Genomic DNA, 23,150 nt, shown 5'->3' with positions numbered 1-23,150 from the left:
GGAACGTCTTCGTCAGCAGTTGAAACCGGATTACCGTTAGCTTTTTATCAAGGGGCCTTCTCATTGTCATCAAAGAGGGTATGAGCTGCAGAAAAATTCTGGCAAGAAATAATCATTTTTAGAACACTAGAAATAGAGGTGGAGGAAAATTAATATAGGAGAAATGAAATTGCCCTTCTCTCTTATTCAAAGGACGCAGTTTTATTCATATAATCCATATTGACCTCTTAGTAAATTTTAGATCCATCCATGTGTCTGATAAACTAATAAATAAGTCAGGACTTAATCATGATAGCTTGCTGATTGTAAGATAGATCCCTGGTGTTGGAGCCTGGAGCTAATAACTTGCTTACTTTAACAATGTGAAGCGAGCGTTTCCGATTCAAAATGCGTGATCATCTTTGCTTAGGGTGATGCTTTTCCATTCCGAATATGTCAACATAGTTGCTTTCATGCACAACTCAGTAAACATAATTCCTAGATTTGTGTTTGAATGACAAGACAAATTCACACAAAAAAAAAAATTCAATTCGCTCGACTCTAAAAAATGCATAAGAACCGAATTACACAAAATCAAAACCTGGGATCGAATTGAAAATCCGTCAAGGGCATGGTTCTCGCGTTGCCAATTCCGATTTCATACCACTAAAGCCCATCAATCCGACTCCTATTTTGGCCCGATTGGGGAAAGAGATTCGAGTTTCCAACCACCGGGAGGAGGGCATTCCGGTCATTTCGCGCCCCCCTGTCCGGTGGGAGAATCAAAAGGAGGGGAAGAAAGAGCTGAGAACGGATTTCAACCAGTCCGTCGCCACGAGCGACGAGAGATCAGTTCAGAAATCGGAATCTGAGGAAGAAGAAGCACCCGCCGCCGCCACCGCGCCGCCGCCGCCGCCGCCGACGAGCCGTCGCGAGAGAGAGAGAGCGAGCGAGCTCATGCAGAGGTCGAAAACCTAGCCATCTCTGTTACGAGGTGGTTGACATATACGCGCACAAATTCCTAACTCCACCAATCTCTCTCTCTCTCCCTCCCTTCCCCCTACACTCACCTACCGTCTCCATCTCGCCCCCGAAACCCTCCCCACCCCACCCACTTCCCAACCATGCGACGGCCCGGGGCCACCGCGGGCGCGGCGGGTTTCGCGGCGGCGGACGCCCGATCGCCGCCGGAGATCAGGTACCGGGGCGTGCGGAAGCGCCCGTGGGGCAAGTTCGCCGCCGAGATCCGGGACCCGGCAAAGAAGTGCCGGATCTGGCTCGGCACCTTCGCCACCGCCGAGGACGCGGCCCGGGCCTACGACGCGGCGGCGCGCGAGATCTACGGGGCCAAGGCGCGGACGAACTTCGCCGCGGACCCCCAGTCCGTCGGCTCCCAGGCCACGGGCCTCGACCAGGCGCACAACCGGCCCGACCTCGAGGTCGCCAGCGACGGCTTCGACGCCAGCCGGCCGACGAGCAGCAGCTTGAGCAGCACCGTGGAGTCGTTCGGCGGGCCTAGGGTTGCGAACCGGGTCCCGGTGGCCGTCGCCGTCGCCGCCGCCGCCGACCGGAGACCGGTCCAGCCGGTTCCGGGCGACGATTGCCACAGCGACTGCGGTTCCTCCTCGTCCGTGGTCGATGAGGTGGAGGACTGCTGCGCGACGCCGGCGCCGGCGCCGCTCAGCCGCCGAGCTCTGCCGTTCGATCTCAATCTTCCACCGCAGATGGACTGCGCCGGCGGCAGCGACGAGCTCAACGGTGATGATCTGGCCACTGCTCTGCGCCTGTGAAGTGATGATGATTTATGGCCTCTGGAGTTTGTGTTATCTTCCATCTTCCTGGCTTCAAACTTTTATCTTTCCCACTCTCATTGATTGAAAAAAAAAGAAATCTGGAAAAAAACTTGGCTGCTTTGGTTTTTTTCGCCGAGTTAGATTTTTAGTTCGAAAAGATTCACGAACTGTGGCTGCCCGACATGATCTGACTGACGAGCCCAAACAATTGTACGTATGAATTTGAAGATTGAAGTTGGATCATGTGAATATGATGCAGTGTTCCTCTCTTTTGATTTGTTGTGCTCTGTACAGAGAATCCATCTTCTTTTAGCCGGTTGCATTATTCCCAGATAAGAACAAAGATTTCTCGTTGCATAAATGTAAATACGAATATATCATAATGACATCCATGAAATTGTGCTGGGATTAATTTTTGTTATGAGATTATATTTAATCGATAATGGAATGCTGGTCAATTAGTGATCACCACCAACGTTGGCACGGCACCCGATTGTGCTGGTTTTACAAAGTATTGCATACCGAAATACAGAGTGTCCACAGCCTTTGTCACTTCGCGAGCCCACGGCGGGGAAAATGGGTACGGGAATCAACGGGGAGAGAAGACTATTTAGTTTTACTTTAGTCCGACTTTGTGAGTCCAACTTTCTGAAATGACAGCGTCCATCTATTATTTGGATTATGCATGTATGACCTGTTGACAGTTGATGGGGGAGAAGGTCGTTCCTCCTCTACTGGAACAGTTCTAATTTTTTTTTTTTTTTTTTTAATAAGTCTGGCTTGCCTTGATGGGATAAGTGAGGAGTCCGTGACAACTCCTTTTAGTGGATTTCAATTTCCAAAATCACCCTCTCTATTATCTTGATCGACAACAGTTCTAGATTAACTCAAGGCTTCTAGTCGTATAACCAATTTCCCTTACGAAAAGGTACAAAAAGGGCCCAATGATAAGTCTCGAGTTTCTTCTTTTACTGGATTTTAATCTTCTTTGGCACCGGCTTTGAATTTTTTTTGTAGGAGATTGTGTTTTTTTTTCTTTCTGTTAATATTGGATTTTGTTTATCAAAACTTGATCTTTTTTTCCTTCTTTAGGAAATTTTATTGATTTTAGGTTTGGTAGGAATGAATGATTGAAACAGATTGAAACCACCTTTGATGGCTGACAGCCCGGCTTGGCGGTAACGTTAACGTTGGTCTCATCAAAAAAACAAATATTGGGATGAAAATGATAGAAAACAAATATAAAAATGATGTGGAATTACAAGGGAAATCAAATTATAAAGCTTCCCACGTGGACGAACATAAAATGGAGACTAGATTATTCTAACTCAAAACGCGGTTGGAACATTATGAAAACACCATTCGACAGCCTTTATTCATTTTTAATATAATTTAATTTGTAAAGCAATGAGCATATTTTAAAATAATCAAATTCCATTTATTTTCATGTTTTTGTGAGGATGATATTGCTTTTAAGAGTATTTTGTTTTCAAGAGTGGTTCACACCGCGTTATAGTCAGGATGAACAATACCGACGAGACAATAATATTTAGAATTTAGATTTCAAATGTGAGTGAAAGGTGGAAATGAGAAAGCAAAGAGGATATCTATGAAATTTTTATAATACAAAGTTGTGGGGGTCAATGCCATAGTGATTTGCCACCTGGCAATCGTGTGCCACACCTTTGATTAGTAATGGATCATCAAGTGGCATTACCACACAGGTCGCCATCATGCGCAATCATGAAAAGGAAAAATTAGGAGAAAATGAACTTTTTTTTTTTGATGCATTTGTGGTCTTAAAAGATGAAGGCTCTTGGCGAGCCACATTTTGAGCACCCAAGTGGCAGATGCGCACTACTGACAAGGCTATGACCGATTAATGGAGTTGGCGGTCGTAGAGCTCTTCCTTGTCTTTTGTCGCCTCGGTGTTTGGTATAGCTTTTAGCATATTTATAATATAGCGAAATTTCATATATAAAATTGCTTATCCTGTTGGACATTGTGAATTATTCACCCTGTCTTTTAGATTCAAAGCCTTGCACCTGATCGATTACAATCAAGTGTGAATTGTTTTTACAGTCATTTGAAAAGACATATTCATCAGTGGCCTGACTCTAGTTAGATGAAAATTGTCCTTATTATATATGAAGGGCGGCCTTAATCTCGAACTCTTGGTCCGTAGTTAGAATGTGACAATAAGCAAATGCAAGATAGATATACAACTTCAGCTGAAATTAAATATGTTATTTCAATTTTACTTTGACTCAAAATTATTTTTCCTTATTCAATCTTATAGATTAGGAATTGCATTGGAGCCCAAATGTTAACTAAATTTGTATTTCTAGCTGTAACTATTCTTTGCTGGTCCAATGGAGCTGCTATATTTTCTTTTTTGTATTTACACCATCAAAAAACTAAAATGATATATTGATACCACATTTGTTTCAAACTAATTTCCATATCACTAAAAAAAACTCTATCAGTGCACAAATGCTACATTTAATCTAATATAATTTTTACATCAAGAAAAATCCTAAATTGGTATATTCATGCTACATCAACTCCAAAAAAATTTATATTACTATTATATCTTAAATCAATAAATTCAAGCAATGTTACCCTCAAATTGATTTTTGCATCACAAAAAACCTTGAATAACCAAAATTAGAGATTTCCCGATTTAAGATTTTGGTGATTTGGGATTTTTTTTTGTGTTAACAAAGTCATTTTTAGGAAAATATGGTATGGGTGTACCAATTTGTGACTTTTTGTAATCAAAAGTAGTTTGAAGTAAATGTGGCATGGGCATACCAATTTAGGATCTTTTGTGTGTTTAACTTTTTTTTTTCCAGCAGTAAGTTGCATATTATGAATACATGAAATACATATATAATTTAGACCTGTTTTATTGCAAAATGATAGCAATACAAATTAATCCATAAATTTTGATACAATGTAAATGTGGTTGCTGATCTTTTAATTTTTCAATGTAATTTCTAAAACTTTAGTCAACTTTTCAATGTGGTCCATGGACCAAATTAAGCACATACCAAAAGTTCATAAATATAACCCATGAACTTTTAATTTGTTCGACGTGGTTTTTGAACTTTTAATTTGTTTAATGTGATCCATTAACTTTTGATATATGTTTAACTTATATAAAAATATTCAAAGAACATTCAGGGACTAAATTGAGCTTGCTTGGCAATACAAAATCACCAGGTTGCTTCACCTTTGACGGAGCAAACAGGCCCATCCGAACGATACAGCGAGCGGGGGACGAAACCTCTTCGGCGCGGAGGAATCGTCCAGAAAGCCCTCAATTCAAGGAGGAGGACCGGACAGTTTCCCTTTTTCTCCACTTGTGACGGAGCGGAATGAAGACAGCGGAAAGACGAATATGGCCCTTTGTCTGCATCAGACTTCATTGCTTCTGCTTAAAAAAAAAAGAAAAACAGAAGAAGAAGAAGAAGAAGAAGAAGAAGAAGAAGAAGAAGAAGAAGAAGAAGGAAGGAGAGACAGAAGAAGCAGGGGTCGTTCCAGCATAAGTTCAGTGGGGTGTCCCGACTGAAGTTGGAAATATTTATACTAATATCCATTCAATTTTTAACTTATGCCAATTAAATTAAATTATTGTGATCCTATTAGAATTAATATGCCTGAGTTACAGAACAAAAGGATCGAACTTATGAACAAACTTGAATTGTTACATATTCTAATAGAGAAGAAATTATTTTAGATTTCTATCCATGACTTGTTAGATCATGTTGATATGGTCTCTGACATGCATTTGCATTGCCAAATTTGACAACGTTTTTTTAGGGCTTTTGGATCGCCTGTGTCAATTATGTACTTACGTGGTGATGTAGGTTTAATCATTTGCAATGGCTGTGACTAGGACTAGTGTGCAAATTTAGTTTTCTCATGTTTATTTGAATCTAAGTTACCATTATTGCACATGATTTAAACTTCAATAATATTCTTACACGACATGCAAATTTAGTTTCTCTTGTAGTTTTACTGGACAGTTCTTTTGCAATTCTCTGTCTCTCTGTTTCTTTTTTTTTTTTTTTTTTTCATTTGAAGTCTTTTGGGATAGTTGCATTTTTTAGCTTTTCAACTTGTTGATTAGGCGAGATAGATGGACAGATAGAGGCTTAACGAATCTGTGTCTCCTTTTCCATGGAGTTGCAAAGGATAGATTGATCTCTGTCCACAATCTTGCAGTTTCCATACTCATTTTTAGGTTGGGGACCATTGGTTTCATGTTGTTGTGAGAATCATCTTTTACCATTGGCTTCACGGTTTGTTCATGTTTGATCAGATTCTTGTTCTTTGGTGTCAGCTAAGTAGGTATGCACCTGGAGTCTCACCATCAGTAGACGCTTGGACTAAAAATCCTGCTTCTTGGTGAAGTAAGAACAAGGGAACTCTAAGCTAACTGATTTTTGCTATCGTTGATATAGGAACTATATGTTTCAGGGTTGATGACTTGTTAGGCAGGATGGACTGACAATGATTGTGTTTTGTAGTATAACGTTTGATAGATAAAATACTCTTTAAGTCAAGCCTTATATATAATGCTACCTTGCAGAATTGCAGCCTAACCGAGAAAAGAAAATGATAAAGAACTGCCTTTTGGCTTTTGGTAATATGGTCTGCTTTGCAAACTGCCTTCTGGTTACGTGCCTGTATGAACAAGTATGTGTAACTGTGGGAATGGTTGTGGAGGTGTTTTAGTTAAGTCGAGGGTATATAGATGCAATGGAAGTGAAAAGAACACATACGCATGAAGCGAGAATTTCTTTGTGATCTACTACATTCATTTCTAGTCCAAGACAAATTCAAAGTCAATTGTTTTTTTTTTTAGTCAACTGATTGAATATGATAAAAATTCATGTGATATGGTTGATGTGAATTGTTAGTTAAAATATGCATGATTGAACTCATTTTGATCTATTATAGCTTTTCTCTTGCTGGTTCCTCAACTCAGATGCTCTATCTACCATAGTTACTGGTGTCCATGTCATCAGATGGGCCCTTCGGGGCCATGAGAACTGTCGAGCCGGTCAATTTGTCTGACTGAATATCCAGAATTGTGATAAAATCTGGGCTTCGGTTTGGTAGATTTGTCATTTTCTAACTCCGTAATATGTCCTCATAATGCTTGAGGAACACTGCTAGTTTCGGACACATTTTGACTACAATCTCAACTCCCCATAAGAGGATAAAACAAAAGTATATTTTTGCCAAACATAAAAAATTAGCCAGATCCATTTGGTAATTTCCCAAGCTACATATTCAAAGAATTCGATCCATTTTCTACTATCCCATGAAAAAAGTTGGGGTGGAAAAAATAGACTATACATACATCAATCAATTTTCACGATATTTTATCCCAAGATTATTGTAAATCAATTTGTGGAAGTTGTGAAATCTGCAATCGTTTTATGGCTGAAAGACAGGCCAACAAATGAGAAGCCCACGAATAAGAGAAATGCTTAACTGCTTGAGAAGAACAATGTCACCACCTTATCAAGGAAAATTAAAGTGCAGTGAAAATAAGCTTTCCTTGTTTGGAAGGAATGCTTAGCTGCTTTGGGTGGACTATATAAGGTGGTGATGGCTAGAAGTGGTAGTCGAGAAGAGAGACCACCTTACGAGCCTTTGGTGACATTTTGGTCCTCATTGCTTTTTGCAGTTCATGTTGTGAGGAGACCACTTTATCCTCACATCAAAAGTGTATGAAGATCGGGGAGCTACCAGACCATACATTTGTCAGCATCAGCACTATTCAAGATAATCGAAAACTAAGTGCATAGGCTTGAGCGAATTTGGTCATTTGAAGTTTGACATAATTGATTGCACATGAACCAATCATGTTTCATATGGCCTGATAAATCGACATGATTTGAAGAACTCCTGAATGAAGGCTGTGATCAATCCGTGAACAAAGAACCCTCAACTTCTCTCTTGCTCTTTAGAGTTTTTTTGAAGTGATTCTAGAATGAGCGATATGATGTGAGTAGGTGGTAGTTGGGAGATCTCATATTCACCGTTAGATCAAAGAGAAATCTATAGTTATGGTTACCCTGTACTTTTATAAATAGAGATCTCCTCCTCCTCATTTATATCATCTCATTTTCAAGTAGAATATAGAGTGAGAGCTTGTCTCTCTAGGCTGCGTATGGTCGTCCAATTTCTAAATGGTATAGGACTAGATTTGAAGAAATCTATGGATTTTTATCCTAATATCCTATCAAATCTATTGTTTGGTGAATTACGCATTTAAGTTATGATAGTAAGGTAAAGAGACCGGTAGAAGTGAGGAAGGGAAAAGTTTTTGAGTCATACTCCCCTCCAGTAAGTAAAGACTCCAGAGGGGAAGAGAAAAGTTTTTGATTCAGACTCCCCTCTAGTGAGTAAAGACTCCTTGAGCAGGGGAAGAAGAGTTTTACAGAAGAACCAGTTGGTTACCTATCTGGGAGCAAGAGCAGTAACAAGAGTAGACAAGATGCCTCGACCTCTAGCATTGATCATTTGCATTAACATTGGTGCTGGTTTGGTCCTGGTGATTAGATTTGACGTATCTATTTTTTTGACACCAGAGGCAACATTCTCAGAATCCGGTTGAAATGAGGAGCGGACAACAGACAATTGAGTGCACTACATCCGGAAGAACATATTTTCCTCCTAAGCATCTGCGTGAGACGAGTCACGCGCCTTGTCAAATAAACATTCCTTTGGTTAATGCGAATGAGGCTTTATTGGTGAAGCCAGAAGCCTCTCCTCAATTAGATACAGCATTTTAGACTGTCCCTCCATCGGCCATAATTGAATTGTCTGAAATTCTGATAGAGCATTGGTGCCCCTTCCTTTGGATCACGGACTTGGTGAACCTGATGATGAAGACTGGCTTTTTAAGACGAAATGTGCAAAGGGTAAATCTCCGAAGCGGTCTAAAGCAGGGGACGACACAACAATTATTTTTACTTGGCTGCCGCAAGCCCATTCCTTCACGTACTTCCCCTGCATCCCCGCCGCGCGGAAACGGGCCGCGACCGCCCGGACCAGGTGGCCCGACAAGACGATCGAGGCACCGGTGGCCTTAGTGGCCGGGCGCAATTGAAGCAAGGAAAACATTGCGGTGGGGGAATGATTCGGGAGGGCGACCGATGGGTGATCGCCGGTGGACGGGGGTCTTACCTGAAGAAGGTTTTCATAAAATTTCGATGAGAATTGGAGAGCTATTGAGGAGAAGGCTTCAATGTCAATACTTTGGAAATAGAGAGTCGTTTGTGGGTGAACGACGAAGAAAGAAAAAAAGCGTAGGTTTTATGTTTCGGATAAAAGAAATCTTATCCGACCTTATCCCATCTCTTGGATTCTTTTATTCGGTTTATATTCTGTCTATATCCGATCTTATCCTATCCTAGATAGCTACCAAAAACACGGGATATGATAAAACATATCCTATCCTAGTTTTTATCCGGTCAACCAAACACAGTCCTAGAGTTTTTATCTTTACGATCCTAGACTAATGATCCTAGATCCATGACACACACAAGCCCTTTGATAAGAACATTGAGTTTTTATGTAACTATTTTTGTAATCACACAATATCCTGTACAAGTGGTGTCTGAAAAAAAAAAAAAAAAAAAGAATGCAAAAAATCAAGGCTAAAAGAAGAACTAGATCTAATCAATAAATCTTACATCTCCTTTAGATGATAAATCATGTAACTTTTGCCTATCCTTGGGTGTCAAAAAGAAGAGGCTAATGCCTTAATCGCCTAAAATTATTTCCTTTCCTTGGGCATCAAAAAGGCAAATGCCTCAATAGGTAAATCGCCTAAAATTATTTCAATGCCACTTTATCAGCCTCTTGATGCACGGCACAAAATTCACTTGGTGGATATGTAAGCGAAATCGTCCGCTCATTGCATGACTATATTGTTATATTAATTTTGACTTGCAATTGTATAGCCGATTCCCCTTACAAAAAAGGCTCAATTATAGAGCTTGATTCCATGATAGAAATTTGTCCTTTTCCTGGATTTAATTTTATTTTGGGGCATTGGCTTTGAATTAATATTTTCTTTTGGTGGGAGATTATGTTTTTTACCTATTAATATGTAATTTTGATTTTATTGAAACATGACATTTTTTTTGCTTTCTTTGGTAGGTTTTATAGTTTTTAAGTTTAGCGAGAATGAACGATTGATTGAAACAGATTGAAACCTCCCTCTTTATCATTGTATTGCTCACGGCTGTGATGGTGATGTTGAAGATTTGATTGGGTCCGGTTGCGATAGGGTTGTGGTGGCCCTATCAAATCATGGGTCTCACCGAAAAAGAATAGGGTGGAGATGACAAAAAAAATATGACTTGATACGAGAAGTGAAATCAATTTATAAATCAATGGGAACATTATGAAAATACTATTTGACAACTTTTATTCATTTTTAATCTGATTTAATTTGTGAAGCAATGAGCATTTTTTAAAATCATCAAATCCTATTTACTTTCATGTTTTTATGAGGATGATTTGCTTTTAATCTCTATTGCCCACCGCGTTAATTAACGATAGAAAACCTACGAGAAAGTAACATTTACGAGTTTAGATTTCAAATGTGAGCGAACGGTAGTAATAACTAATAAGTAAGTAAGAGGGAATCTATGAAGTGTTTATACTACAAAAGTTGTGGGAGCCAATGCCATGGTGATTTGCCACCAAGCAACTCATGGGCCACACATTTGATTCGTAATGGATCATCAAGTGGCATAACAACACAGGTCGCCATCATGCTCAAATATGAAAAGAAAAAATTAGGAGAAAATGAATTTGTTTTTTTCCCGAGGCATTTGAGGGCTCGAAAGATGAAATTTCTTAGCGAGCCATGTTTTGAGCATACAAATGCCTACTGACAAGGCTATGACTGATTAAGGGAGCTGGCGGTCATGGAGTTCTTCCTTGTCTTTCGTCGCCTCGGTGTTTAGTATAGCTTTCAGCATATTTATTATATATCGAAATTTCATATATAAGATTACTTATCTCGTTGGACATTGTAAATTATTATTCCTATCTTCTAGATTCAAATCCTCTACATTCCTTGCTATTCATTGGTCATCCCAATTTAATCATGCTTGTAACACACCCACAAAACTTCGTACCCATAGATATCGTCGAACAACTCTCCGATTGAGCAATAATCGATTACAATCAAGTGTGAATTGTTTTTACAGTCATTTGAAAAGAGACATTCATCGACCACGACGTGATCATAATTGAAAGAAACTTTTCCTTATTATATGAAGGGCACCCTTAATCTCGAATTCTTGCCCTGCAATTAGAATGTGGCAATAACCAAATGCAAAATAGATACACAACTTCGGTTAAAGTCAAATGTATTATTTGCAATTTTACTTTGACTTAAAATTATTTTTCCTAATTCAATTCTATAGATTAAGAATAGCATTGAGGCCCAAATGTCAACTACGCTTGTATTTTTAGCAATAACCATTCTTTGCTTGTCCAATTGGGCTGCTATTTTTTTTTTTTTTGAATTTACACCATCAAAAAATTGGAATTAATACACTGGTGCCACATTTATTTCACAATAATTTTCATATTGTTAAAAAAAAAAAAATCAATCGGTGCACCAATGGCATATTTATCCTACTATAATGTTTGCATCGCGAAAAATTCCAAACAGGTACACTTATACCACATCCACTCAAAAAAAATTATATTACAAAATATCTCAAATTGATAAACTCGTACCATGTTATCCTCAAATTGATTTTTGTATCACAAAAAATCTGAAATCACCAAAATATTTTGGTGAGTTGGGATTTCTTATTATAATAAAGTCATTTTTGAGAAAATGAGATATGGGTATAGTAGTTTCGGACTTGTTGCGAGAAAAAGTAATTTGGAGAAATCGTGGCGCAGGCATACTAATTCAGATTTTTGGTGACTTGAAAATATTAGTTTGGTGTAAATGTAGCACAAAATGTATTGATTTGAGATCTTTTGTGTTTTTAACTTCTTCTTCTTCTTTTTGCTAGCAGCAAGTTGCATAATATAAAGGTATGAAAGATTTAATATAATCCTTATAAGCTAAATGCAAATTTAAATTTAGACTCTTTTTATTTTAAAAAATAACGGCACAAATAATTCATAAAACTATATAGTTCTTGAACTTTAATTTATTTAATGGAGCCCCTAAACTTTAGTCCAATATTCAATGAATGTCCATCTACTAGATTGAAGATAAATCAGAAATTAAGGTACTATATTAAATAAATTAAAAGTTCGGATCCACGTTATACATTAAATCAAAATTTAGAGGTGAATTGTGTAATTTTTCTTTTTTTGGGATACAAAAGCACCGGTATCAGTTTTAACTTTTCGAAGCTCAAAAGAGCCAGACGGGCCCATCTGACCGAAGGACCTGGCGATTCCCTCCGCGAAACTTCGCGTGTCCCCGGCGCGGAGGAGTCGTCGAGCTTGAGCCCTGCGATCCGGAGCGAAGGAGGAGGGACGGCACGAGTTTCCCTGGTTCCGCCTCCGTTCGCGACGGAGCATTAAGCATGCAGAGACTGCGGAGGGGGACGTCCCTCTTCGGCAGCTTGGCGGCGCCTCAATTGAAGAAGAAAGCCCTCAATTCGTGGGCCGCGGTTCAGGACACTTTTTTCTCCACCAAGGTTGGAATGATCATAGCCAAAAACTGTAATTTGTTCGGGATTTTGGTTCGGTTCGGTTCGGTCGTCGTCGTTGTTGATTTCCGTTTCGGCGGTCGTTTTTTTGTTTAGGATACTTTCGAGAGGCACCGGGTGGTGTTCACTGTCGGAACTTCGATAGCTTCCGTGGCGACGGCATGGGCAGGTGATTTTCTTCCGTTTCGATTCACGCTTTGTTCATTTTTCCCCCTTCTCTCTTTAGCTCGGGCTTCTTCCGTTTAATAGTTGCCGATGAAGGCTGTGGATTTTGGTGATTGAATCGGCGCCTTATTGAATTTGCGGCAAAATTCGATAATTCGCACTTGTTCTGAAATTAGGAGAAAGACGACTGTTCATTCGCATCTGGTTGTCTTCATTTATCTCGCGAGTTGAGCGAAATGAATCTCGAAGGCCTATGAGAAAGCAATTGTCAAGCAATTGGGTAGTTTGCTGTTGCTGATAACGCATCTGCAGTTGATATGTACATAATGAACTTGGGTTTTCCGGGCTGTTAGCTTCCGCAACTTATGATACTGAAAAAAAAACGTTTTTGATTGACATCTATGAACTGAACGGCTGCTCATCTGACTCATGGGTGCTAAGAAGTGGGCTGCGGTAGGAGCGCTTAAGCATCCTTTGATCAAGGGGAGCTTGGACCTTGAGATCCTGCAGTCTCGACTTCTGCAATGACTGGAAACTGAAATTTTCATCATTCAAGTAAATGGCCTGATTGATGATGATAGCAACAAGGACAGTGGTTTGCGCTTGTGAAGATCATGATAAACCTGATACTTTAGCGGTTCTACGAGATGAATGTAGATCCTTTATTGCATTAGTCCCTATTTGCCCGTTGTGAGTATGAACAAGATTTTTAACACACAAATACTCACAGGTGGAACAAATGCACTCTTTGGCATTTGCTTTTCTTGGGCCTTGCAGTTAATAGTCCTGCAAGAATAGTTTGATGGCTTTCAAGATCTTATCAATTATTAGTTGGGGGGGCACCATGCACATAAATAAAAAATAATGCTGTCATTAACATGTTTAAGGAACTGTGTTGCTCATGTCAGAAGTGTAGTTATTTGGTGTGTTTGACTTAAGGGCATGTATTCTTTGCTACATTAATACATTCTTAAGGGTATTTGTAACCCTTTCATTGGTTTGTAATTCATGCTGCAGGTTATTCTATACGCCACTATCACGAAACAAAAGTTGATGAAAGGCTTGAATCAATAGAAAGAGCTGTGAGTATCTTTCTTTTTGCATTTGAAGTTTATGTGATATTGTTTTCTCTAGGTAGAGGTGATACTCTGCTGTTTGTCATGGATGGGAAGGATAAAGCCTTTATTTAAGATTCCAAGATTGTGAAAAGGAATGCAGTGAATTTTTTCTTTTATTTTTGTGGGTCAGATTAGATTAGATAACATATTTTGAGGGATTAATGAAATGCTTTCCCTAGATGGATGGCACCATTTGCATTGCAGTTATGTCTTCTGTCTCGATATTTATCCCCTTGTATAATTTAAATAATTTCTGTGTTTCCCCTTTTTTGGCTGTTAAGATTTTGTGTTTCATCTTTGGTATTCACAATTTCAGATCAAATAACTTGTCATGCGCAAGGAAGTACTTCTATTTCCCTTCAGTATAATGCTGGACAAACATGGCAGTGGTGGTTGAATTTCAGACTTCTATAAGCCATCTCATATAACCTTGTCATGCATATATATTTTTAATTGAAAGTAGCTTTGTTGAGCCTGTTTTTTAAATTTGATGTAGTTTAAACAAGCTCTTGTGATGTTCGAGAAGGTTTTGTCAGCCTATCTTTTGCTTGATTTGTATATGGCACTATCATTGCCTTTTTCTTTCTTTTACCCATACTTAATTTGTTTTCTGAATCAAGCATGCTCTCTAAAATCACATGTCAATTCTACCCAATCCAATTTTTTCTATCCTCTCTTGTTACTTGGCATCACTTCTTGCATCTAAGATGAGTGCTTATTGTTGTTCTGTGGCAGATGAAGAATAATTATCAATTTGAACATGAGGAAATTAAGAAGATTGTTGGTCGAGAAAGTTTCAGTACTGCGGCTTATATTGCCACTGCCGGTACCACTTTAGTGATTGGGTTGGTCCACGTTCACTTCCTTTCCTGCTCTTTATCATTGATGCATTTTTTTCTCCTTTTTCACTCCTACAAAGGCGAAGGCAGAACTGTGGTTGTTTGTAATTTTGTTTTTAGATTATCTCATGAAATATTGGGAGTGATGGATGAATCTATGATGATCTGGACAAATCTGTCCAGCCATAATGAGCTTGGTCTCATTTTTGGACTAACCTTAAAATTTTATTCCAGTTTAATATTTTTGATGTGGGGAATGTGATGGTGGAATGGGATTCCAATCTTGGGGGTGGTGGCTAGAATTTCTGCAGCATTCGTCTACTAGATATCACAATGAATTGGACAAAGTTTTTGCAATTGCAGATTTTTAGCTTCTTTGAGGAGCATAGAATGACTTTTGTACTAATACTCTGCAGCTTGAACAGATGTCTGTGCAATTCTTTGGTATAAAGAGGGGCGGTATGCCATAATTACAGTTAACCAGTTCCAGAATTTAAGTATGCTTACATGCAATTTGATTTGTGCATGCACTATAAGAGTTGGCATACTAAAGCATGGTGAAAAAGGAGGTTGGTTAAGATGCATACTCTAGAAAGGGACATTATTTTAATAAGCCGTCAATGTGCATTGTTAGAGAAAACAGTAGGAAGGTGCATGATTCTCCTTTTATTGGATCCTTTGACACCGCAATTGTATGAATCTTTACCAATTCAACATTGGATCATTAATCTTTTTTCTGTTCAATCAAGTACATCAACTTTTCAATTTTGGCTCGATGTGAGGCCTTTGCTAAAAATGTGAAAGAAAATGCCAACATGGATAAATGCTGTTAAAGAGCTGTCGATTTGGCATCTAGTGAGGCCTCTTGGGATGATGCTATGTCAACAAAGACATGTTGGATGATTAAGATCGTCCAAGTCAACACCCTTTCTCCCTCCTCATCACCCAACATTCAAATAGAGAAGATGTAATTTTTGTTGAGTGAATTGTGCCACGTCATTTTGCTCGACTTTTGCTGAGTAAGGAAGCCATGATAGCCAAATCACATTACATAGCAACAATTTATTTTATGGATGCCTCAAATTGAGTCAAATTTTAAAAGTTGAGGTATTTAATCGAACAGAAAAAAAGTTTAGGATTGTAAGACGGACAAAATGCCATATAATTGTGGTACCATTACCTCCCTTTTTCGGTTAGGTTGGAAGAAGCTAGAACAGTGAAAATAAACAGGTGTTCTATATGTCTATAGGCATGGGCATGTTACCTCCTTTGCTGTGCTTGGTAGAAGACTTTGGTTTACTTTTGTAGAGTTTAGTTGATAATTTTGATTGAAGACTGTGAAAATTGTAATTCCCTGGGAGAGATTTCTGGTTGGTTGATCCTTTTCCATGGCTTCCTTAGTGTTTCGATATTCTTGAAAATTATTTGAACTGTGGTTAAGTTGATATGGATGTTTCTGATTCATATCTTGCACTCTCGTTGCTTATTGTCTTGTCTTCGCTATGATTGCAGCTATGCCTTGGGTTGGCGAGGTGGAAGATGGCACGCAAATAGGAAGTTTAGAAGGGAGCAGATGAAATTGTTGGGACAGTTAAAGCCGAGGAGGTGGGAATTGCTGGGCCAGATAAAGCCAAAAGGTTTGAAACTCCAATTCCTGAGAAGATCATTGAGCAAGACCCAGGCAGCCGAGACCACAACCAAGGCATCCGAGAATTTACTAGAAGATGCTACTGCTGCGCGCAATATCGGAGAGTCCACTCGCACTTGTTCACAGTTATAGAGCTTGGCAGCTAATCTGTCACCACTTCTGCTGATCCAAGTGATTGACATTGTGTCCTGCGCATACAAGAATTCGTTGGGATAAGAAGTTTGGCGTGCTTATTGATCTCAGAAGAGGGTCCACTTTTTCCTTTCTTCTCTTTTCCTGGAGATGGGTTGGCTGCAACTATATTTTGTGCATACGAAAGATGTTATCTAGACAAGGGGAGAACCTTAGGATAGCGTCATGGCTCGTGTGTCCTTTATTCTTGTGGGAGCGCTGTTTGCAAATTGCATACGGGATTGTTACTTGCAGGCCTCGTTCGGTAAGTGGGGAGTTTTAGGAAGGGACTGGGGATGAGGCATTAGTTTGCCATGGATCCGGTCGAATGGCGGGGGAATGAGAATGAATCGTGGGGATGGAATGCCATCATTTCGGGGACTTTTTTTCCCGTGTCAAAGTTAGAAAGAACAATAAATATTTGTACATATGAATTTCGTTTTATTTGTTTTATAAAATCACTGTGAGTTTAAAATATAAGTTACATTGTAACATTTACATGATTGATATGCGAAAGAGTTCGATCTCGATACTTAAAAATAGAGATCAGATTCTGAGTATCTCAAGATATGGAGAAAAATGAAAATAAAAAAGGCGTTAGTTGGAGGATGATTCGTGATTGGCAAAGTATTTTATTAAAAATGATTATATATATTGTGTTATTTTTTTTAAGTGAGATCAATTTTGAGAATATGATTTTATGTAGATGATGTTTACGAAGAGAAATGATATAAATGGTCATTAAATTTAATTCGATATGCAATGTAGTTTTTAAGTTAATAATTTGTTTAATGTGATTCTTAAACTTTAATCAATTTGTAATATTATTATTAAATTTTTACTTTGTTTAATATGATTCATAAGCTTTTAGTATATGAAAATATTTTATGTGGTTGCTGAATTTAAATTAATATTAAATATTTTACGCAATTTATAGATTTATTTGAATATTTATTCAAAGTTGAGGTATCTTATTGAATAAATTTCAGAGATGCATTACTCAAACTTTCAAGGACCAATTCTTTCTTTGGGTTAATATCCAGAAAAAATCCAAATTAATATACTTGTGACAAATTTACCTTAAATTATTTTTTTGACTATGAAAAATCTCAAAATGGTACAACAAATTTATCCCGAATGACTATAAAAAACTTTAAACTAGTACATTTATGATAAATTTACCATAAACTAATTTATTCGACCGTAAAAAATCCTAAATTATTATAAATATACTCTTTGCTAAATTGGATTAATATTACAAAAAAATCACAAAAATTATAAATTGTGACAAATGGAGCCTAAAATTCCAAATTGGTATATCATTTGACTGTCACGTATTATTTAACTTAATAATTTGACGGTAAAATTTAAACGAAAACTAACAAGGGTAAATTTGTTAGTTTGGCATAAATTTATCAAAAGTATATTAGTTTTGGGTAAATTTATCACAGTTATATCAATTTGGAGTTTTTGAGAAATTAATCCATCTTTTTATGAAACAAATTTTTACGCGGAGCCCCGGAAGAGACCGACAGGAAAATGAAAAATGAGTGGCCCATTGGGCTAACAACCGGCCACGACAGGGACGTAGAGGAGCAGGAAATTGCGGTGCATCCGCGAACCCTGATGACGTGTAAGGATCCCATTGGCTAGAACACGTTGCCTCGGGCGACGACTGGAAAATCACCCCCCGCGACGAGCCATGGTCTTTCTTCCTCCCCGGACTGACCCTGTGTAAATTATAACTCGAGAGGTTTCAGCTCTGTTTCCGAGAGAGAGACTCTCTGCCAATCGACGAGCGAGCGAGAGCGAGAGATAGAAAGAGAGAGAAAGAGAGAGATGCGGGGTAGATCAGCGTCGGCGTCGCTACTCTGCGCGATCGCCTCGCTCGTGCTCGCGCTCGGTCCCTGCGATGCGCTGTACGGGCCGTCCTCCCCGGTGGTTCAGCTCACCCCTTCCAACTTCAAGAGCAAGGTAACTCGCCGCCGTCCCTTCCCGATCCAATCGCGGTTTCGTTTCGGGACTCCGCCGTCTCGAGCTCGAAGTTTCCACGCGCTCTCGGCTCGTTCCGCGTCGCGTTCGGCGGCATTCGGTTTTCCCGAGCGTTCCGCGATGCCGTCCCCTCCTTCCGTTCGGAGATGTTCGAGTACTGTAGATCGGATAAGGAACGAGGCTCGCGCGTGTTGAGATGCGCCGAGTTCCTTTTACGCTACGTGCTTTACTTCTCCAAGCATTGGCTGTCTGGTCTCGGACAGCATGATAGTGAAGTCGAGGCTGCTTGATTTCGTGCGAGGGCGCGCCTTTTATTTGCGAAATCGCTCTTAAAATCGCTATCCTTCTATTTTCTTTTACCTTAGCGATATGTTTGTGTCTATCGTTCTTGTGATTGTGAGAGCTACACGGATTTGAGTTATTCCATGCTTTGTGCTTGCAGGTTTTGAATTCGAATGGAGTTGTTTTGGTCGAGTTCTTTGCCCCCTGGTGCGGCCATTGTAAAGCTCTAACACCGACATGGGAAAAGGCGGCCACTGTGTTGAAAGGGGTAGCCACCGTGGCGGCTCTAGATGCCGATGCGCACCAGTCCCTCGCTCAGGTTTTCCCTCCATTGGATTTCTTTAGTCGATGGATTCGATTTTGGTTCTCGAAACTCGAATTTTGATTTGAGATTTTTTTGTCCGTCAATTCAGTAGAAGCACCTTTAGGCACCACAAAGCACAAGAAAGTAGACAGCACTAGTTTCTCATGGGTTCTTCACATCTATACTGAGGCACAAATTGTTCATAAAATGAGCCTTTGAAGCGAATTATTTCCCTTTCTATTACACTAAGCAGCGTGGGTAACAATTGTCATGATGAACTTAGATATCCTCACATTATATTCCCTTGCCTCTCTGATTATGTACTTTTTGTCTACTTTACCGTATAGGAGTATGGAATTAGAGGATTTCCAACCATAAAGGTGTTTGTACCTGGGCAACCTCCTATTGATTACCAAGGAGCAAGGGAGGTCAAACCTATTGCAGAATTTGCACTAAAACAGGTCTGCTTTTATTTCTCTCTTGATTGGACTGATGGATTACCCTGTTTATGTTTTTGTCATCTATGCATTTCTGCGGAAGGGTTTACATAGGATTTTGATCATTGCTTGCCAGCTTAATTAGGGAATTAGACTTAAGGTAAGTTTGACTTACATTATTTATTCGGCTGTGAAACCAATTGTAAGCCATGGCCATGCCTTGATAGCAATAAGAAGAGGTTTTAGTGGCCACTAACACCTCACTGCCTGATGGAGAAATACAATTGAGAAATCTGCATAAATAACTCTAGACACATTTTTGATCTCACAATATTATTTCTAGATGGAATTGAAGACTAAACTCAAATCTCCCTGAGGTTGAGTCTACGTTTTTTATTTCTCTTTGTCCTTTCTGTGGCCTTTAAAATGCACTGCAAACAGTTGTTCCACTGTAGTATTTTGTCTCCTAGTATGGTTTGCAATGCAGCCACAGGATACTAACTATTTGCTGTTGCATGGAATCTCTAAGATTATTAGAGAGTGGTCCTTATGGGGTGGAGCTGGGGGGTACCATATTTGACTGTTTCAAGGTTGTTGGAAAAATCCAGCTTGGGAGAAAGGGTGCCTGAGGGATGGGATCATGAGACCTTTGTGGGGCTCCTAAGATCATGGCAATCGATGTAAACATATAATTTTGTTTAAATGGTAACGAACTATATAGAATTAATACTTAAACGATGTATAACATCTCTAGATCCAGAATTTTAAGTTCAGTCTTCATCTTTAATACATGATACGAGCTTCAAACTTTTATATATCTGTTTTTCCAGGCTCAGGCATAGTATTTTCTCATGGGTTTGCATTCATTCAATGTACTAAAATTAAAGATAGGAACATAAATGCCTTCTCTTTGTGACTCTTAACTTTTTCAATAATAAATGCATTATTGTGTCATGAATTGTGTTCAACTCAGTAATATACTTTGAAAAGCAAAATTGTGTCTTATTCTTAAATTTTTAGTTATCTACTGAACAGAGTCTACATGAATATGCTCAATTCTCAATGGTTGTATCTATGTGCAGGTTAAGGCACTTCTCAAAGATCGCTTAAATGGTAAATCAACTGGAGGATCAAGTGAGAAATCCGAACCTAGTGCGTCAGCTGAGCTGACTTCCAGCAATTTTGATGAGTTGGTTCTCAAAAGTAAAGAACTCTGGGTTGTAGAATTTTTTGCTCCATGGTACATTCTGTTTCCTTGATGGTTGATCTCTTTGGTTTTTATAGCTAGTCTGTTTATTGCTGCTTGGAATTAATTCTTAGCTTGTTTAATCCATCTTTTTGTTTATGTATATAAACATGGTACTGATAGAAGAAATTATGGAGAAGTCTAGATCTTAGTCGGATACAAGCTGATAACTTGATTACTGAAACTTTTTCTTGAGAATCGGTGCTCAATTATATGATTACAGTGTAATATGTCACCAACTAATCATGACTACCTGTTGTTTCTGTCAATATGAGTTCGATTATCCCCTCGTAGTAGAAGTCTGTATACAGTTCCATTGATTGTAAACTCATTTGTTTTTTATGTTGCTAAAACAAAGTTATGCATCTTTAAATAGTGAAAACAGCTGTAATAATAATAAGGAGAAATTATCTTGATAAGAACAATTTTTATTCACTTGTCTCATTTTGGATTTTATATGCTTAATGGCCTCTTTTAATTGTTGCTCATTTAGCTTCTCAAGAAGTTTATGCCTCTTGTGCTTTTGAAGGTGTGGTCACTGTAAGAAACTGGCACCTGAGTGGAAGAAGGCTGCCAAAAATTTGAAAGGAAAAGTGAAGTTGGGACATGTTGACTGTGATGCCGAGAAGGTAGTATATTTAATTCCACATTTAGAAGAAAATGTTCCTTCCATTTATCATTTTTTTCCAATCGTCTTCATCATTACAACAAATAGGAAATTGATAGTAATTTTTGCTTCTATATGCAATTGTCTTCATTTAATGAAAGGCTTGAGCCCCTGCATGTTTGTAAGAATTATTATTATCATCATTTTGAACTTTAATCTGTTACCTGATTGGATTCACATTTTTTATTTGCCACTAAAAATGATGCATTCTCAGTGAACCCTAGTACATAATCATTTTATCATACATCAATTTAACTGTCAAACCTTTAAAAGAGAAAAACTTTATATTTGTGGATTGTCCAGGGAAATGCTCTCGAAATGAAATACTTCTTCTGGCAAGCTCCAGCCCTTAGTTTCCTAGCTAGTGCACACTGACAAATATCTTAATTTTTTGAACATGTTTTGCAAAATTATTCCTCTGTACAATTCTGATGGATTGGGATTGCCAGTCTCTAATGAGCAGGTACAATGTACAAGGCTTCCCTACTATCCTTGTGTTTGGTGCTGACAAAGACAGTCCAATTCCTTTTGAGGGTGCTAGAACTGCCTCTGCTATTGAATCTTTTGCTCTAGAGCAGCTGGAGACAAATGTTGCTCCTCCTGAAGTGACTGAGCTGACCAGCCAAGTAAGTTCTTCTCATGGCTGTAGGTCTCTGCTTCTTTCACTTTTAGTAACTCCGCTAGCATGACACTGTTATTATTTCAAAAGGATGTTATGGAAGAGAAATGCGGTTCAGCTGCCATCTGTTTTGTTGCTTTCTTGCCCGATGTCTTGGACACTAAGGCAGAAGGAAGGAACAGATATATTCAGATGCTATTGTCAGCAGCAGAAAAGTTCAAAAGAAGTCCTTACAGGTTAGTCACCGTGCTTTTGCTCACTGAATTTTGGCTGCAGCGTTTATGCATATGCTTTCCTTTGGATTCTCTTTAACATTCTCCATGGTAAATGCCTGTGGTTTCCAAATATGTTTTAGTTAAGCTCAGTTAAAAAATTGAATTCCACCTGGTGCAGTTTTGTTTGGGCTTCTGCTGGTAAGCAGCCAGATCTAGAGAAACTTGTTGGTGTGGGTGGATATGGGTACCCTGCGTTGGTGGCACTAAATGCAAAGAAAGGCGCATATGCCCCACTTCGGAGCGCATTCGAACTTAACCATATTGTGTAAGTCTCAAACTCCGCATTACTTAAGTATCTATGACAATGTCTATAAATAGTTTGACATGTTGTACTCAATTTCGGCCTGTCAGAGAGTTTGTGAGGGAAGCCGGGCTGGGTGGTAAGGGCAACTTGCCTTTTGAAGGCACCCCAGTGATCGCGATGACTGAGCCATGGGATGGTAAAGATGGAGAGATTCTTGAGGAGGATGAATTTTCTCTCGAGGAACTAATGAGCGAGGATGCACCAAACAAGGATGAGTTATGACCAATTTACACTTGGAGACAGAATGAGGAGGTCCAGCAAAATTGACTATTTGCTTTTGGATATTGGTCAAGTGTAATAGAAAGTCCGATGTTTGTCTTGCTGGGGTACTTGTTCTCAGTTTTTCTGGTTGTGAGATTATTCTCCTGACGCAGATGTTAGTAGGTCAGAGAGGTCAGTCTTATTTGTCTTAAATATAAGAATTTTGGGAAAACGTAAAAAATTTACCTCACTTTTGACGCTATGAGTCAACGACCATTTACATCTCTTGTTTTTGCAAATATCATTTATATACCTTTAGGCAAAATCCAACACTAAGAAGAAGACTGAAATATGCCTTATTGCGAACTCATTTACCATCTTGCTTG

General features: G+C 38.9%; 3 protein-coding genes across 4 annotated transcripts; all 3 read left to right on the top strand.

Annotated features, from left to right (window-relative positions):
* The first annotated feature begins 612 nt into the window (after nt 1-612).
* Nucleotides 613-2,047, top strand: LOC104424709 (ethylene-responsive transcription factor 3). Its single transcript, XM_010037197.3, has one exon. The coding sequence runs from the start codon at nt 1,104-1,106 to the stop codon at nt 1,767-1,769; it is 666 nt and encodes a 221-aa protein (XP_010035499.2). The 5' UTR covers nt 613-1,103; the 3' UTR covers nt 1,770-2,047.
* Nucleotides 2,048-12,193: 10,146 nt separating this feature from the next.
* Nucleotides 12,194-16,917, top strand: LOC104424706 (hypothetical protein). The gene is made up of 5 exons (XM_010037194.3): nt 12,194-12,484; nt 12,593-12,665; nt 13,679-13,743; nt 14,515-14,624; nt 16,131-16,917. The coding sequence occupies exons 1-5, from the start codon at nt 12,371-12,373 to the stop codon at nt 16,396-16,398; spliced, it is 630 nt and encodes a 209-aa protein (XP_010035496.2). The 5' UTR covers nt 12,194-12,370; the 3' UTR covers nt 16,399-16,917.
* LOC104424708 (protein disulfide isomerase-like 2-3) lies at nt 16,615-23,040 on the top strand. 2 transcript variants are annotated; one of them, XM_039304690.1, is made up of 10 exons: nt 16,615-16,681; nt 18,350-18,411; nt 18,872-19,030; nt 19,363-19,476; nt 20,535-20,692; nt 21,228-21,327; nt 21,815-21,991; nt 22,075-22,220; nt 22,378-22,524; nt 22,611-23,026. In XM_039304690.1, the coding sequence occupies exons 1-10, from the start codon at nt 16,624-16,626 to the stop codon at nt 22,783-22,785; spliced, it is 1,296 nt and encodes a 431-aa protein (XP_039160624.1). In that variant the 5' UTR covers nt 16,615-16,623; the 3' UTR covers nt 22,786-23,026. The 2 variants fall into 2 exon arrangements, with proteins under 2 accessions (XP_039160624.1, XP_010035498.2); XM_010037196.3 differs by lacking the exon at nt 16,615-16,681 and having other exon boundaries at nt 18,160-18,411; nt 22,611-23,040.
* Nucleotides 23,041-23,150: the final 110 nt, after the last annotated feature.

This window comes from Eucalyptus grandis, chromosome 11, assembly GCF_016545825.1.
Source record: "Eucalyptus grandis isolate ANBG69807.140 chromosome 11, ASM1654582v1, whole genome shotgun sequence".
Taxonomy (NCBI): domain Eukaryota; kingdom Viridiplantae; phylum Streptophyta; class Magnoliopsida; order Myrtales; family Myrtaceae; genus Eucalyptus; species Eucalyptus grandis.
This window is presented reverse-complemented; position numbering and strand designations above follow the sequence as displayed.

What these genes read in the sequence shown, in the direction of transcription:
- LOC104424706 (XM_010037194.3), top strand. Translation starts at nt 12,371, where the DNA reads ATGCAGAGACTGCGGAGGGGGACGTCCCTCTTCGGCAGCTTGGCGGCG. An exon ending in TTGAATCAATAGAAAGAGCT is followed by an intron (nt 13,744 to 14,514) that starts GTGAGTATCTTT and finishes GTTCTGTGGCAG; the next exon opens with ATGAAGAATAATTATCAATT. An exon ending in GGTACCACTTTAGTGATTGG is followed by an intron (nt 14,625 to 16,130) that starts GTTGGTCCACGT and finishes CTATGATTGCAG; the next exon opens with CTATGCCTTGGGTTGGCGAG.
- LOC104424709 (XM_010037197.3), top strand. Translation starts at nt 1,104, where the DNA reads ATGCGACGGCCCGGGGCCACCGCGGGCGCGGCGGGTTTCGCGGCGGCG.
- LOC104424708 (XM_010037196.3), top strand. Translation starts at nt 18,277, where the DNA reads ATGCGGGGTAGATCAGCGTCGGCGTCGCTACTCTGCGCGATCGCCTCG. An exon ending in CGCACCAGTCCCTCGCTCAG is followed by an intron (nt 19,031 to 19,362) that starts GTTTTCCCTCCA and finishes TTTACCGTATAG; the next exon opens with GAGTATGGAATTAGAGGATT. An exon ending in TTCAAAAGAAGTCCTTACAG is followed by an intron (nt 22,221 to 22,377) that starts GTTAGTCACCGT and finishes CACCTGGTGCAG; the next exon opens with TTTTGTTTGGGCTTCTGCTG.